Raw genomic sequence first — 18,003 nt, 5'->3', positions numbered from 1 at the left:
TTTTGGTTTTTTTTTTTTTTTTTTTTTTTGAGACAGGGGTCTCACTGTGTTGCCCAGGCTGGTCTTGAATTGGTGAACTCAAGTGACTTCTTGCCTCGTCCTCCCAAGTAGGTGGGAGTACAGGCATGTGCCACTGTGCCCAGCTTTCCATTCTTTAAATTTGTTATTTTAATCTACACACTTTTTTCTTACATCAATCCATTTTTTTCTTTTGTGTTTTCTCTCATGACTTTTATTGTTCAAAATGCTTTTCCCAATCCCATGATCATATATTTTTCTTCTAATTTTGTGTTTTTTAACTATAATTCCATCTAGAAATTCTTTGATATGAAGAATGTTATAGAGATAACACTTTCCCCCAAATACCATTTATTGGAAATTTCTTCTTACAATTTCAACTTTTAAGTCTGAATTGAGCAAAATTTCCAACTCTTTTAGTAGCAGTAATGGAGAAGCAAACATTGAAAAAAGGAACCTCATGAAAATAAAAGGAAGACCAGTGAAGTAAAGAAAAGGGTCAGGGGGAGGGACAGGGTAGGTACTGGAAAATGAAATTGATTGAATTATTTTAATTCAATGAATCTGTTATGTATAATCATAATGCACCAATTTAAAAAAAAACTGATATTGGTGGTGCATGCCTGTAATCCCAGTGACTTAGGAGGTTGAAGAATAGCTTTATTGAGGTATAATTCTCATACTATATAACTGATCCATTTAAAATATATAATTCAGTCAGTGGTGTGTACCTATAAATTCAACACTTTGGAGGCTTTGGCAGGAGGATTGCTTGAGCCCATGAATTTGAGGTAAATCAGGGCAACATAGCAAGACCCCATCTCAAAAAAAGTTTGATTAATTGGTTTTTGGTATATTCAGAGTTGTGTAACCATCATTTTTATCAGCTATTTTTATTATTACTTTAAAATGTTATGTGCAGAAATTAAATTACACATTGTGACAGGCAGTAGAGAAAATGTTCCTTTGGAACCCTTTTAAGTGATTATTTAGAAATTGTAATACTTTTACATGTGTTTGTCATTTATTTTGTTTTTGGATACATTTCATATGTTATTTATTGTTTTTTGTTTTGTTTATTTGTTGGTACTAGGACTGGAACCCTGAGCCTCATAAATGCTAATATCCTAAACTTCCTACCACTAAGCTATATCCCCATCCATATGATTCTTTTTTTATTTTCCAAATAATTACTGAGTTTTTCTTGTTATTTTCCCAAATTCTATCATGATATGAAATTTATTCCTGATGAAATAAATATTCAAACAGAAGAAAAAGTTACTATAAGATTTTAGTAATTCCCCAGAAAACACTGAGGAATGTCTATAGTGAAGGGATAGGTCAGTGAAAATGAGGAATGTGGGGAACATGGTATGTTGAGAACAGGATTATGTAGATTGTGTCAGGAAAAAAGAACTTGGAAAGGATGCTTGAATTAGATGCTTTAAAAAATGACCATGAAAATGAAACTGGAATGTTTAGTCAGGCCAACTGGGCGGGGGGAGAACAGCTTAGAAGGATATAGCTTATTTGGTTTGGTTTCCCCTAATAGTTTTTGAGTGCCTATTGTTCATTAATCTAAGTTATGGCATTGTTTTGGGTCTTTTATAAATATGTATCCAAAAAAATATTTTCACCCTTTACCTTTGCTTTGTAATTCTCAGTCTAAAGCAATATTTTAGAATAAATGTGATCTGATGCTTAAGAAAGTTATTTCATTTTAGTTGCTATACATCACTATTCAGTGATTTGAGAGATTTTCTGACTTTGTTTTCTTTCAGTATACTTCTTGATGAAGAAGGCCACATCAAGTTAACAGGTAAAAAAGAAAAACCCTTCGTTTTATTAAAATACTCTCTTCTATATAATTTCTTCTAAGATTATTTATGGTGCAAATATTGACTAATACATTATGTTTAAAACCTGAGTTAGAATTTTTAATAATGTAAATTTTGGAATTCAGAGTTTAAAATTTATATGTGAAAATTATTGTGTGGTATTTATTTTGGCAGATTTTGGCCTAAGTAAAGAGTCTATTGACCATGAAAAGAAGGCATATTCTTTTTGTGGAACTGTGGAATATATGGCTCCAGAAGTAGTTAATCGTAGAGGTCATACTCAAAGCGCCGACTGGTGGTCTTTTGGTGTGTTAATGGTAAGGTTTGGATTTTTGGCCTTTCGGAGAATTGGGATTTGTTGCTTTGTATATTAAAGGATAATCAAAAGTGAATTCTATAAGAGAGAAATTGGTATTTTTATTTTCTATATTTTATAGTATATATAATAAATAAGAAAAATTATTGCCTGCAGTGTAGAAGGACTATGAAACTCCTTAGTTTTTGCCAAGCCCAGTGGGTGCACATCTTTAATCCCATCTACTTAGAAGACTGAGGAAAGAGAATCACAAGTTTAAGGCCAGCCTCAGAAGCTTACAGAGACTATCTTAAAAAATGGAAGGGTTTGGCATGTAGCAAAAGCTCAGTGATAAAGTGCCTTTGGGTTCAATTCCCAGTATTGGTTAAAAAAAAAAAGTTTATATGAAATTGACATCTGTCAGGTTATTCACATATCTACACTTTTAAATTGCCATTTGAAATGTGATTTAAAAATAAATAAAATGATTAATTTATGCAAGAAAACTACAGAGCTCAATTATCTTTTAGGACTTATCAGGAATTTCTGTAATGAATATAGTGTAAGTATTAAACATTTGACTTATAATTAAGATAATGCTTTCTGTACTTCTGGCCTTGAGATTTTTATATTTATTGACTTATACCTCTGATTATTTTACCTTTCCGTAGTTTGAAATGCTCACTGGCACACTACCTTTCCAAGGAAAAGATCGAAAAGAAACAATGACAATGATCCTTAAGTAAGTACTCCCTAATGAAGATGTTTTGATATTCTAAAATAAAGGCTTCATACTAAAAAAAAATGAGATTTTAGAGTGTTGGACATGTAGTATAAGAAATAGCCAAAAAACAATAAATAAATAAATAAATAAATAAATAAATAAATAAATAAATAAAGCTCGGGGGGAAAAAATAAAGAAATAGCTAGTAAATTCATCACTATTACCTGGTTTAAATATAAACAAACTACATAGGTTTAGAGTACTCATTATCTTCATGTGAGTAATGAAATACTGAAAGTTTACCTTTTGACATTTGGAATATGATAAATATGTTCATTATTCCACTTCCATCTGCATTGTACCAGTGGTACTAGACAGTATGTTAAAGCAGGCAAAAAAGTAAATTCTGTATGTGAGTAACAGAAAATGACAATTTTAAAGCAGATACTGTTTACAATAATAAAATATTTGAATTCCACAGTCATGGCAGTGAATACCTATAATCCACACTATTTGGAAGGTTAAGGGGAGAGGATCCACAAGTTTGAGGCCAGCCTTGGTAATTTAGCAAGACCTTGTCTCAAAATAAAAAGGAATAGGGATATAGTTCACTGGTATTGCTCCCTGGGTTCAATCCCCAGTACCACCAAAAAAAAAAAAAATTATTTTCAAATTTCTAGGGTTAAATCCAGCAACAGTTATACAAGAACTCTATGCAGAAAACAAGAGAATTTTATTTAAAGGAAATTTAAACAACCAAAATAACATGAAAGGATAAACCATGTTCACATTATAAGAGACCCAGTGTTATAAAGATGTAGGTTCTATACATCATGTTATTCAATGGAAATATAATGCAAGCCATATACATAATTTTATGTTTTCTAGAAGCTACAATTAAAAAAGTAAGAAGGAACAAAATTAATTATAATATATTTTATTTAACCCAATATTCCAAGATATTATCATTTCAACAGGTAACCAACATAAAAAATGATTAGTGAAATAGATGTGGTGATGCATACCTGTAATCCTGGTGACTCATGAGGCTGAGGCAAGAGGGTAGCAAGTTCAAGGCAGCCTTAGCAACCAAGCAAGGCCCTAATCAACTTAGTGAGACCCCCATCTCAAAATAAATAAAAAGGGCTGGGGATGTGGTTCAGTGCTAAATGCCCCCAGGTTCGATCTCTAGTTAAAAAAAATGATTAAGACATATTTTAAAGTGTTTTTTCATATTTGTTTGAAATTCAGCATGTATTTTTCACTTAGATTTTGGATGACCAGATTTCAAGTGTCCAGTGGCCATATATGGGTAGTAGCTACCATACTAGATAATAAAATTATAGTTGCAATGCAAATAAAATAAAAATTTAATCCAGTTTTATATGGAGGGTTTGATATACTGATTCTAATATGATAATGGACCAAGAATCACTAAAATACTCTTTGAGAAGATTAAGATATTTAGACTTCCTTTGCCAGGTATCAAGTATTATAATTGTAAGTAACTCAATATAGCATTGAAACAATTATGTAGACTTCTGCAATGATTAGAGATAACAGTAACAGACCTACATATATTTATACCCTTAATTTATAACCATTGGGAATTGCAGAGCAGTAGAGGGAAAATACTTCCTACCAAAAGATTCCATTAAGAGAGAGTAAAAGGGGCTGGGGTTTTAGCTTGGTGGTAGAGCACTTACCTTAGATTAGTGAGGCACTGGGTTCGACCCTCAGCACCACATAAAAATAAATAAATAAAATAAAGATATTGTGTCCATCTACAACTGAAAAAAATATTAAAAAAAAAAAGAGTAAAAGAAGTTTCTGACAGAATCGGCAAAGAGACTTGTACCCAGAATGTATCAAACTCCAATCAGTAAGAAAAAGAAACAATAAGAATGTGGGTAGAAATAGGGACCACATAAAAGAGGATATTCAATGGTTTATAAACTTATGAAAAGATGCTCAAACTCATTAATCATAAAATGCAAAATTTCCTGTGGGGTGGTACATATCTGTAGTCTCAGCTAAATGGAAAGGTAAGGCAGTTAAGATCCCTTGAGCTCAGGAGTCCTGGGCCAGTCTGGGCAACATAGGGAGACCCTATCTCTTGAAAAACAAAATAAAAGAAAATGAAGATTAAAACTACTATTAGGTACCACTGCATATCCACCTAAATGGCTAAAATTAAAGAGACTAGCAGGCTAAACATTTAGGGCAGCATTGCTTCTAAAGAGAATAATCACTATACTTATGGCAGAGATTTTGTGCTCAGTAGGTCAGAGACTCCCATCCAAACTACAGACTGTGACAAAAGGTGTGGAGTCTCTGATTTGTACAGATTGGCTCCATCACAAATTTACCAAATCAAGAATTTCAGTCAGGTATGGTGGTATACACATATAATCCCAGCTACTCAGGAGGCTGAGGCAGGTATATTGCAAGTTCAAGGACAACCTGGGGAACTTAGGAGAGACTCTGTCTCAAAGTAAAAAAAGGGCTTGAGATATATAGCTCAGTGGTAGAATGCCCCTGGGTCCAGTCCCCAGTAACACAGACACACACATACACACAAAGAATTCCACATAAAGTGTTTCAGCCTTTACCTGCAGATCATAAAAAATATCCAAAACCTTCAAACTGCATAATTTTTTAAAATATTTTTTAGTTGTAAATGAACATAATACCTTTATTTTATTTGTTTTTATTTTTATGTGGTGCCAGGGATCGAACCCAGTGCCTCACGCAGGCTAGGCAAGCGCTCTACCACTGAGCCACAACCCTGGCCCCAAACTGCATAGTTTTACCAGAATAAAAAGTACCAAAAGGGCTGGGATTGTGTCTCCGTGGCAGAGTGCTTGTCTAGCATGTGTGAGACACTGGGTTTGATTCTCAGCACTGCATACCAATAAATAAAATAAAGGTCCATTGACAACTAAAAAAAATTTTTTTTAAATCCATGTTAGGAGAAAGATACAGTGTAGCCTTAAATTACCACAAGGACTTCCAGCAAAGGAGAACATGTCTAACACATTCCTCAAAAGCACTAGAGAGGGGCTGGGGTTGTGGCTCAGTGGTAGTGTGCTCGCCTGGCATGCATGAGGCACTCACTGGGTTTGATTCTCAGCACCACATAAAACTAAAGACAATAAAGTCCATCAACAACTAAAAAAAAATTTTTAAAAAGCACTAGAGAATTCGCACTGCAATGGTATCTAAAACCTGTAGAGCAGGAAGCAGTATGCCTTGATGCCACAGCAGCATTAGATTAAAATATACAAAATCATTTTTATTTCAAATTGGCAAGAAAGTGTTTTCATTAAATATAATTTAAATTCCAGTCAAAAAATGGGAGACTGGAAATATAGATTGTTGGTGGGATGTAGAGCAGTGGCAACTTTCATACATAGCTGGAAGGAATATAAATACAAATACTCCTATAACCATTTTGGAGAACAGTTTTTGTCATTATCTTCTAAAGACAAATATATGTATACCATCATGCATTTATCCCACTCCTAGCCATGCACTCAATTTATATGCATTAAGGAACTCACATTAAAAAACAATATAAAGCTGTTCATAGCACCATTGTTTGAACTAGTAGAAGGTACTTCATTAGCAGTAGAATGGATTAATAAACCCTGGTATATTTATACAGTTGAATAGAGTAGGAATTGTATTTACTATCTGTAAATATTTTAGGTTTTATAGGCCACACACAGTCTCTGTCACATATTATTCTTTATTTGTATTTTTTGGTCCAACTCTATAGGAAGAAAACAATTCTTAGGACCCATACAAAAACAGGTCCACATCTTTGGCCCATGAGCATGGTGTGCCACAAGCAGAGAAAATGAACAAACCACAGTTACATATAACAACTTGGATAAATCTCACAAGAACGTTAAGCAAAGGAATTTCAAACTCAAAAGGATAAATGCTATGTGTTTCTATTTATACAGTTTATAGAGCAGGCAAAATTAAAGCATATTTTTAGGGTCTGTATTACATGGTACAAGCTAGAGGCAAAATAAGGAAAGTGGTTACATTGGGTGAAGGATTCTGGTAATGTTGTCTTTCTTGGCCAGATAATTATTCACTTTTTGGTAAATCATTAAGCTATGTGATTTGGGCAGGGTTTTTTGTTTGTTTGTTTGAATTTTTTTGTATTTTATGTTATTCTTAAAATGTAAAAATATATACTACATAAATGAATGAATGTTCACCTGGCTTTCATCACTGAACTGAACCTTCATCACTCCATCTACTCTGATCCCCCTCCTTTCAGCTGACAGACACTTTCTTGTGTGTTGATGAAAACCAAGCCTTTTCTTTGACCTGACCTTCCTTTCAAGTTATTACACCATCTTCCTACATCCTTTCAGTACAAAGCCTCTAAAAGAATAGTCTATGCTTTCTGTTACTATTTTTTGGCTTCTTTTATTCCACAGCCTGTTTGTCATTCATCTCTACCACTCTACTGAAATTGCTCTCACTATGGTTATTAATATTCTTCTGGTTTGCTAAAACTTGTGGAAGGTTGTCACAAAGGTGACTGTCTACCAGTCATTCACAAAATTCATTCAACAGGTAATTGAGTACTTTATACAGGTACTGGGAATGCAGTATGAACAAGACAGACAATCATCAATGGTCTCACAGAACTTACATTCTAGTGGGGGAGATAAGGAATTAATATTTAATATTTAAGTAAATAAATGTAATACTTTCAGATAGTAATGGGAACTGTAGGTATATAATAAGCCAGGGTAATTTACTCTGCCAGTGACCCCTTAGTGTGTGAGGGAAGGGGCAGGGACAGGAGCCATTTTAGATAAGACACTTAAGGAAGGCCGCTCTGAGGAATATTTGACACTGTTGGCCCCTCCCCCATCCTCATTTTTTCCTATTATTTCCTCATATATTTCTTCTACCTCTCTAAGCATTCTTCTCTTTGCTGTCTTTTGCATGCCCATTCTTTCTGTTTCTGTTTTTCTTTAATTATAAACATTTTCAAATATAAATTTTGAAAAATGGAATATACAGGTATCACATATACCCATCACCCAGATTCAGCAATCATCAGAACTTTGTCACATTTGCTTCATGTATTCCTTTTTCTCTTCTTTCCTTCTTTAAATATTTTTAATTGTAGATGGACACAATACCTTTATTTTGCTTATTTTTTTTTAATGTGGTGCTGGGGATTGTACCCAGTGCCTCACATGTGCTAGGCAGGCACTCTACCACTGAACCACAACCCCAGCCCTCTTCTTTTCTTCTTAACTGAAATATTTTAAACACTCCAGATGTGTCATTTCTCACCTTAATTCAGTTTTCCTTGCTCAAATATGCATTTTTTTTATTTTCCCCAAGAATAATGATATTTATTTGGGAATAGGAGAGCATTGCAATCTGAAAACTCCTGCCATAGCAAACTATGCACATATTCAAAAAATAAAACTCTTGGGCTGAGGTTGTAGCTAAGTGGTAGAGTGCTTGCCTAGAGTGTGTGAGACAGTGGGTTCGATTCTCAGCACCACATAAATAAATAAAATAAAGGTCCATCAACAGCTAAAAAAAATAATAAAAATAAAATTCTTCTTCTGGTAAAAGACTCAAAAAGAAAATATGCGTGTTTTCTTACATAATAAATCTAGTAATAATGCTTGAGTGTTATCAAATGCCAGTTCTTAACCAAATTTTTCAGATTTTCTGTCAAGGGAAGGGACTACCTCACTATCCAAAACAAAGAATGTAAAGCTGATTTTGTTAGTTGTTCATAGTAAGAAAGAATAATGTTGTTCTTGTAGAGACTCTCCCAGCACAGTCCCAGCACAGTAGACCAATGATCTTACATAGGCCTTGGGGGAAAATATAGAGTTTAAGAATTGGCAGATTTTCAGGTCTAAACATGGGATGACATCATCACTAAGTATAATTACTTAAGAAGGGATTGTTATTGATCAGTTGACATTCACATGTGTTTATTTGAGTGAGACCAATCCTGTTTGGCTAATTTTCAGGGACACTTACTGATTGATTGGCTTAGAAGTTTCCACCAGGCAAATTGTCATTGATAATTGAATGAATTAAAAATCAACTAAGGAGGCTGGGGTTGTGGCTCTGAGGTAGAGTGCTTGCCTAGCCCATGTGAGGCTCTGGGTTCAATCCTCAGCACCATATAAAAATAAATAAATAAAGGTATTGTGTCCAACTACAACTAAAAAATAAATAAGTATTTAAAAAAAGAGAGAATCAAGTAAGGGTTTAAAACCAGTTCTCATAGTTCTCTTGTTATCATGGTTGCATAGCAATTAGTCTTTTCTTAGGAATGTACAACCTTTTTATTGTCCTTGTGATATTAACTTGTTTCTCTATCCTCTTTTTTTATGGTGCTGGGGATCAAATGCTGAGGATCCAGTGCCTCATGCATGCTAGGCATAATACTCTACAACTGAGCCACATCTCCAGCCCTCTTCCATCTTTTCTGTTAAACTTTTGGCAAGATTATTTCATAGCTTATACTTAGTGCTCCCTATTGTGTTAAGCTAAGAGGTTTACAGTGCCAGGTTTTCCGACCAGTGATGAGTTCCTGTGATTCCAGTTGTGATCCCACCACTACAAAGTTCCCTGTTAGGCTTTTGTCTAATGTTTTAATCCATTGAAAATAAGTACTTGAATCAATTATCTTTTAAAAGATTCAAAAATGGTGATTTTTCTATTACTATTATTCCTTTCTCACTTGTTAAATGTTTTCTGAAACAGTGAACTTTCTCTCATTGACTGGGGCTGTTTAGTTAATTTTAAGGGTCATCCAAGAAACGCAGAATACTTTATTATTTTCTTAATTTTTCTTAATTATTTCCAATTGTTCAGAGCCCGAGTAACTTTCATTTGGAGTGGTGTCTAATGAATTTGGTTTTTAATGTTTGTTTTAACTTTGCTTTTTCTTTTTTTTTACTATGGTGAACTCGTGAGATTTGATAATTAGTGTGATTCAGCCAATTGAATTCTTTCTGTTTTGTTGTTGTGGGTGCTAAGGATTAAACCCAGGGTCTGAGCATTTAGGCCATGGATACCTCTTATCCACATTCCAATGTAGAATATCTACTACCTACCACCTCTTCCCCATCCAGATCATTCTCTACTACCCTTGGAGTTATTTCTTAGGGGAAAAAATCTACTGTTTCAAGAGCTCTGCCTAATATACCTAATATAGCACTGCTTCTTCAGTTTTGTTCAATATAACCCTAATTTTTTTTTTGGGGGGGGGAGGTGTTGTACTACGGGAGCTACACCCTCAGCCCTTTTCTACTTTTGAGACAAGGTATTGCTGAGTTACCCAGATTGGTCTTGAACTTGCAATCCTCCTACTCTAGCCTCTTGAGTTGCAGGTGTGTGCTGCCCTGGCCAGAACTCTAATTATACAGACTTAATAGGAATTCTCTGAAAAAGAGGTGCTGGAGACAAATGTTCAGAAAATAATGGTTTCTTAGCCCAGCGTGGTGGCACATGCCTGTAATCCCAGGAGGATTTGAGGACAGCCTAGGCAACTTGGCAAGACCCTGTCTCAAAAAAATAAAATGGGCTGGGAATGTAGATCAGTGGTATAATGTCCCTAGGTTCAATCCCTAGTGCCAGAAAAATAGAAGAGAAAAAAGAATGATTTCTTGACTCTAGATTTCTCAACCTTTTATGTGCAATGTATTTTATTCTATGTCTCCAACAGAAGGCTATGATAGGTAGCATTATACAAATTCATATTCTGTAATATTCATTCTATAATATTAATGAAATGTTTTATTATTTGTACAATATGTCTGGAGGAACTTAATGTTATTCAGTAAAATTTGGGGGAATGCTGGCCAAATTACTAAGTTTTCAACCTTTAGGTTACATTGAAGGCCTTTCAGAATGTCCCATGTTAAATTAGATATCCATTCTTTCCATGTTTTTCTAGGTTTGCCTCCTAATGTACTAAGGTTATCTATATTCATCTTCCCCACTGACCATAGGGGGGCTGTATTTAGTTCTGTATCCATAGCACTAAGTACTGTCTGGCACATAATAACTCAGTAACAGCTCAGTGAATAATAAATGGATCTATTTCTGAAATAGGAATTTCTCTTCTAGCCATTTTCTCTAACTCTGTTATTATTGTCATACTTACAGGACCATGGTTTCTTTAATTTGTAGGTTTGGAAAAAGAAGAAAATTATATACTGTAGCTGAACCAGACCATAAGCTCATTCAGGCCAGTGGTTTTCAGACTGTGTGCCAGTCTTCAGTGTTCCACAAACCCCTTTTCCATCAATCAGTTCCCTTTCCCTGCAGGAGCTGTTAAAGGGATTGAGAGGGGGAAAGTAGCATATGAAGTACACGTTCTTAATATTGGATTTTTAAAAATTCCCTTCAAGAAAGACTTCTAAGTGTATAGTTTTAGGGTTATTGATCTAGCATCCAATCCCTTTGCTTTTGCTTTTCTTTCTTTTCTTCCTTTTATTTATTTATTTTATTTATTTACTTTTTTGGTGGTGCTAGGGATCTAACAACCCAGGACTGCATGCATGCCAGGCAAGTCACTCTACAACTGAGCCAAACCCCCAGCCCCCACCCATTCCTTTGCTTATGAAGACAAGCAGAAAGAGATTGGTTTTCCCAGCATCACAAAGTTCTTAGTAACAGAACTAAGGCTTAGATGACCTTATTTTCACAGTAGTACTCTTTGCAAATTTCTGAAAATGAAGAAGTCCATTAGAAGATTTGGGGGCTAAAATTTAAAAATTGTACATGAATATTCATAGCAGTTTTATTCCTTCAACAGGCAAATGGATAAAATAACTATGGCACGTCCATACTATAATGCACTAATAAAAAATGTGGAAAGTAAAAAAAACTGGCAAAAGAACTAAAAACACATAAACACATAGTGCAAATAAAACTGGGGCCATCTTAATGAGATTCATGCATTGTCATTATTCTGGTTGTGATGTTACATTAGAGTTCAAAGTGTTATCATTGGGGAAACTTGGTAAAGGATCTCTATTGTTTGTTATAACTGAGTGTGAATTTATGAGTATTTCAATATAAAAAGCCTAAATTTTTTTAATAAAAATGAAGATGTCTCAAAAATGAAATGTTATTATGTGGATCTATTATTTAGAGCCAAACTTGGGATGCCACAGTTTTTGAGTCCTGAAGCTCAGAGTCTTTTACGAATGCTTTTCAAACGAAATCCTGCAAACAGATTAGGTAAAAATTCTAATTAGTTTGTTTCTTTTGTGTGTGTGTTGGTGTTTGGAGTTATTTGGGGGTGGGGTGGATTTTTTGTGATGGGATTATTAAATATTCAGACAAATATTAAAAGCAAAATCAGAACTAAGTAAATATGTATAATTATCTATTTATTCATTTCTCCTTGAAATGAACCTACCAATTTTTTATAGGAGCAGGACCAGATGGAGTTGAAGAAATTAAAAGGCATTCATTTTTCTCAACAATAGACTGGAATGTAAGTATAGGATAAAAACTTGTTTAAAATATGTTTATAATTGACACATGTCTAAGTTTCTCTTTTTTCTTCCAGAAACTGTATAGAAGAGAAATTCACCCACCTTTTAAGCCTGCAACTGGCAGGCCTGAAGATACATTTTATTTTGATCCTGAGTTTACTGCAAAAACTCCCAAAGGTAAAGAGGAAACATGAACACTCAAATATAAGATGGCAGATTATTTTCTTGTTCAATCAGAAAATCTTTTCCAAGATAACACTTGATGGTATTCACAAAAGACCCTAAATTTGCTAAATATCAACCTGTCTCCCCTACTTACTAGGAGCCATAGCATTGATAGATTATCATATAAGGTTTCACTGTCCAGTATGGTAGTGAGTAGCCACATGAGGCTAATTAAATTTAAATTAATTGAAATTAAACAGTCCCAATAGGCATATTTAAATGCTCAGTAGCCTCATGTGACTACTGGCTACCATATTGAACAACTCAGATAATAAAACTGTCCATTGTTCTAGGGGATTAAATAGGATGGCACTAATTTCAAATACTATTAACCCAATAATTCAATTTATTATATTCTTCAAAAGAATTAGTTACTTTTGGGCTAGGGATATAGCTCGGTTGGTAGAATGCCTGCCTCTCATGCACAAGGCCCTGGGTTCAATCCTTAACACCACAAAAAAAAAACTTATTTTCTAGGCTTTGGAGAGTAGGATGTTAGAGTGGTAACATCCTAGTAGGATGTAGAGTAACCAGGACAGATCTGACACAGCACCTCACTGAAGTATCCTAGATAGCAGAAGGTACATGGTGCCTGAGAAGAACACCAGAGTAAGTGATAAAGGACACAAATCAACAATTCTTCCCTTAGTTACATTTCAAAGGAATATTCTTAGTAATTTCTTCCTCTTTTCAGATTCACCTGGCATTCCACCTAGTGCTAATGCACATCAGCTTTTTCGGGGGTTTAGTTTTGTTGCTATTACCTCAGATGATGAAAGCCAAGCTATGCAAACAGTTGGTGTACATTCAATTGTTCAGGTGAGTGGATTCCTAAATAATTTTAAATTTGAAATTTAAGATATAGTTTCTTACATGAATAATAAGATTAGATTTTATCTATTAAGTAAGCAATTTAAAATATTTTATCTTATTAGCATTACTCTTAGAAATTCCTTTCATATGTCATTGAAAAGATTGCATGAACCAATAGATGCCTATGTGATGTGAAAATAGAATTCTTTCTACTTTTTCTGTCTCCTGTCCCATGCCTCAAAATGTTTATCAGGCCAATGTGTTTCACTCCCTGCCTCTATCAGGTTAGCTGTGGTGGGCTGAGGTCTCCTGGTTCCTGATGCCTTAGAATAGGGGTCAACAGACTTTGTAAAGGGTCAGAAAATAGATATTTGAAGTTTTATGGGCTATATTTTCTCTCTCATGACTAATCAACTCTACTGTTGTCTCACAAAAGCAGCTATAGACAGTCCATAAACAAATGGGCATGACTGAGTGCCAATATAATTTTATTTGCAAAAAATATACAATGAACCAAATTTGGCCCACAGGCCATAGTTTACCAATCTTTGCCTTAGAAAGGCATAAGAACTAAAAATGAACTCAGATCTTAAGTTTTCCAAGAATTATGCCCTCGTTCTTTTGGGGCCCCCCATTGTCATTAGGAAGAAATGGTTATGGGCATTGCCTTAGAGTGCCCCCTACTCTTCATCCTAGCTGTTTATCAGAGTTACAGAAAAAGTAGGTAAGGCCATAGAGACAGGTTGGAGTGTGTTTATAACAGGAAGCTGGAGTAGTAAATTAAATATTGTTAGAAGAACACAAATAATGCAAACCATTATATTTCTTTCCTCTCATTCTAATATTATGGAAAGACAAATTTAATTCATGCTGATGTGTTAATTACACATTGTAAACACATATACATACATTGAAATGTCATGCTGTATGCCATAAATACATACAATTATTGTGTCAACTAAAAATTAAAATAAAATTTTAAAATTTTAATTCATCTTTTCACTCAGAACTAAATCTCTTTTGAGGCATTAAATCATTTTTTAGGGTATAATTAATGCTTACATTTGCTTAATGACCAAGTTGCTTCTCTGTGAGCATGTATGCACACACTAGGGACCAAACCCAGGGTCTTAAATATGCTACCACCAAGCTACATCCCCAGCCCAAGTTGCTATTGCTCTAAAATTTTTTTCATGAGTCATTTGTTTGCTTTCTGCTTTCTAGAGAATCAGTTTAAACACTAGGTTTATTTATGGGGTTTTGATTGTTTGTTTGTTTGTTGCAGTCCTGAGGACTGAACCCAGGGCCTTATGCACACTAAGCAAGTACTCTCTTACTGAGCTACACCCCAGCCATAAATACTGGTTGTTTTGCTTTTGTTGTTGTTGTTGTTGTTTATTTAGTTATTTTTGTATTGCTGGGGATCAAACCTAGGGCATCGTGCACACTAGGTAGGTGATGTAATACAGAGCTCACCGCCAACCCTAAACACTCATTTTTAAACAAAGCTTATGTTAGTCTTTCCCTTTTACTATACAAGCACATAAGTGTGTGGAAAGTTTTTTAAATTATAACTTCTATACTTAACATAGCAACCATAAACATATTTTCTAAAAAATTCAAGTTCTACTTTATGCAAAGCACATAGTCACGGAGGATCTCATATCAGTATAGATAAGGGCAACACAACTTCCCTCAGTTACCTTTATGGAAAGAGTAATTTGCTAATTGTCAACTACTGGACATTATTAGTCCCTAACTCATGAGCAGTTTTTTTTTTCTGAGAATTTGTATAAAACTATGATTTAAGGGTAAAGAAAGGAGAGCATGACTACTGAAAGTCCAAAATAACAGGTAGCACTTGCAGATATTTTCATTTAATCCTCATCATTACCATTTGAGAAAACACAAGTTCAAGGTTACATGACCTAATAAGTGGTACATCTTAAACCATCCAGATGTTCTAATTCTGAATTCTCATAAGTCTTTTCTTGTATATGAGAAGTTTTAAACGTCTCCTTATTTGCAAAGGTGCTTTAAAAAACCTATAGCTCTTTGGGGACTGGAATGGGGCTAAATAACAGACAAAGCTATAGGCCCCTTTTTCTGTTGTACATATTCAATATTTCCTCTTGAACATGAATTTTTTTTTTAATGTTGATAGATCTTTATTTTATTTGTTTTTACATGGTGCTGAGAATTGAACCAGGTGCCTCACACTAGCCAGGCAAGTGGCTACCGCTGAGCCAGAGATCCAGCCCCTTTAACATGAGTTTTTTTAATTGGCTCTTTTTAGTTATAGATGTTAGTAGAAACCATTTTGATAAAATTATATAACCATGGATTATATCTTATTCTAATTAGGACCCCATTCTTGTGGAGGTACATGATGGTGGGATTCACTCATGTACATGGGAAAATTATGTTAGGTTCATTCTGCTGTCTTTCCTATTTCTATCCCCCTTCCTTACCTTCATTACCCTTTGTCTATTGAACTTCTCTCTCCTCCCCTTTATTGTTGTTTGCCTTATTTCACTTAGCATGATAGTCTCCAGATCCATCTATTGACTGGCAAATGTCATAAAGTCATTCTTTATGCCTGAGAAATATTTTATGGTGTATATATATCACAATTTCTTTATCCATTCATCTATTGAGGGGCACCTAGGTTGGCTCCTTAGCTTAGCTATTATGAATTGTGCTGCTATGAACATTGATGTGGATGCATCACTGTAGTATGTTGATTTTATAATTCTTTGGATAGATGCCAAGGAGTGGGATCACTGGATCAAATGGTGGTTCCATTCCTACTTTTTTTAAGCTTTATTTTGTTTATTTAGTTTTTTGTTTTCTTTTGTTTATGTGGTGCTGGGAATCAAACACAGTGCCTCACACATGCTATGCAAGCACTCTACCACTGAGCCACAACCCCAGCTCCCAGCCCCCAGATTCCTACTTTTTTGTGGAATCTCCATACTATTTTCCAGGGTGGTTGCACCAATTTGCAGTCCCATCAACAATGTATAAGTGTGCCCTTTTTAAAAATTTTTTTTTTAATTTTTTATTTTTTAATATTTATTTTTTAGTTTTCGGCGGACACAACATCTTTGTTTGTATGTGGTGCTGAGGATCGAACCCGGGCCGCACGCATGCCAGGCGAGCGCGCTACCGCTTGAGCCACATCCCCAGCCCTTTAAAAAATTTTTTAATATTTATTTTTTAGTTGTAACTGGACACAATATCTTTATTTTATTTTTTTATTTTTATGTGGTGCTGAGGATCAAACCCAGGGCCTCACACATGCTAGGCAAGTGCTCTACCACTGAGCCACAATCCCAGCCCCAAATGTACCCTTCTCCCACATCCTCACCAACATTTATTGTTCCTTGTATTTTTTTAAGAGAGAGAGAGAATTTTTTTAATATTTATTTTTTAGTATTCGGCGGACACAACATCTTTGTATGTGGTGCTGAGGATCGAACCCGGGCCGCACGCATGCCAGGCGAGCGCGCTACCGCTTGAGCCACATCTCCAGCCCAATGTTCCTTGTATTTTTGATAACTGCCATTTTGACTGGAATGAGATAAAATTTCAGTGTAGTTTTAATTTACATTTCTGTAATTGCTGGAGATGTTGAACATTTTTTCATATATTTGTTGACCATTCATATTTGTTCTTTTAAGAAGGGTTTATTCACGTTTTTTGCCCATTTATTGATTGGGTTCTTTAGTTTTTTTCTTGGTGTTAAATTTCTTGAGTTCTTTGTGTGTCCTGAAAATTAGTGCCCTATCTGAGGTGCACATGGCAAAAATTGTCTCCCGTTCTGTAGGCTCTCTCTTCATGCTTTTGACTGGTTCTTTTTCTGTGAAGAAACTTTTTAGTTTAATGTCATCCCATTTATTGTTTTTTTATTTTATTTATTGCACTTTAGAAGTCTTACTAAGGAAGTCAGTTCCTGAGCAAATATGTTGAAGTGTTGGGCCTACATTTTCTTTAGTATGTACAGGGTTTCTGGACTAAATCCTATGTCTTTGATTTACTTAGAGTTGATTTTTGTGCAGGGAGAGAGATAGTAGTTAACTTTAATTCTATTACATACGGATTTCCACTTTTCCCAGCATCATTTGTTGAATAGCCTATCTTTTCTCTGATTATGAGCTTTTTAAAAAGGTATACTTTGCCTGGTACAGTGGTGCATGCCTGAAATCTGAGCAACTCAGGAGGGTAAAACAGCACTTGTAGAATAAATGCTATAAATAATTATTTTTTATTTTCACCAATATTCATTTACATTTATAGTTATCATCAGCAATGCATACTAAGTAACATATTCCCTTGTTATGAAATGCACTAAAGGCATTATGGAACTCTTCATCAGTTAATAATTGTGTTCGTAGCAGTTGCACAGGAACAGTATTCAGTTTACTGATGGATATGAAGTAAAAGAAGATATTGGAGTTGGCTCATACTCTGTTTGCAAGAGATGTATACATAAAGCCACAAATATGGAGTTTGCAGTGAAGGTAAGTATATTTAGATTTAAACTGTGGCTCTTTAAGTTCATTC

The 18,003-nt window shown here is 34.7% G+C and overlaps 1 protein-coding gene across 6 annotated transcripts in view; it reads left to right on the top strand.

Annotated features, from left to right (window-relative positions):
* Positions 1-18,003, top strand: part of Rps6ka3 (ribosomal protein S6 kinase A3) — a 150,972-nt gene that overhangs the window by 113,692 nt on the left and 19,277 nt on the right. For 5 of the 6 annotated variants that reach the window (XM_048796418.1, XM_048796421.1, XM_048796419.1 and 2 more), the window contains 8 exons: positions 1,800-1,837; positions 2,031-2,173; positions 2,823-2,893; positions 12,051-12,139; positions 12,334-12,398; positions 12,474-12,576; positions 13,319-13,443; positions 17,835-17,960. In XM_048796418.1, coding sequence (XP_048652375.1) covers positions 1,800-1,837; positions 2,031-2,173; positions 2,823-2,893; positions 12,051-12,139; positions 12,334-12,398; positions 12,474-12,576; positions 13,319-13,443; positions 17,835-17,960 — 760 coding nt within the window. The remainder of the gene's footprint in view (positions 1-1,799; positions 1,838-2,030; positions 2,174-2,822; positions 2,894-12,050; positions 12,140-12,333; positions 12,399-12,473; positions 12,577-13,318; positions 13,444-17,834; positions 17,961-18,003) is intronic. The other variant, XM_048796417.1, reaches the window with a different exon arrangement.

Source organism: Marmota marmota, unplaced genomic scaffold (assembly GCF_001458135.2).
Source record: "Marmota marmota marmota unplaced genomic scaffold, marMar, whole genome shotgun sequence".
Taxonomy (NCBI): domain Eukaryota; kingdom Metazoa; phylum Chordata; class Mammalia; order Rodentia; family Sciuridae; genus Marmota; species Marmota marmota.
Note: the sequence above shows the minus strand (reverse complement) of the source record. Positions and strands in the feature narration are given on the sequence as shown.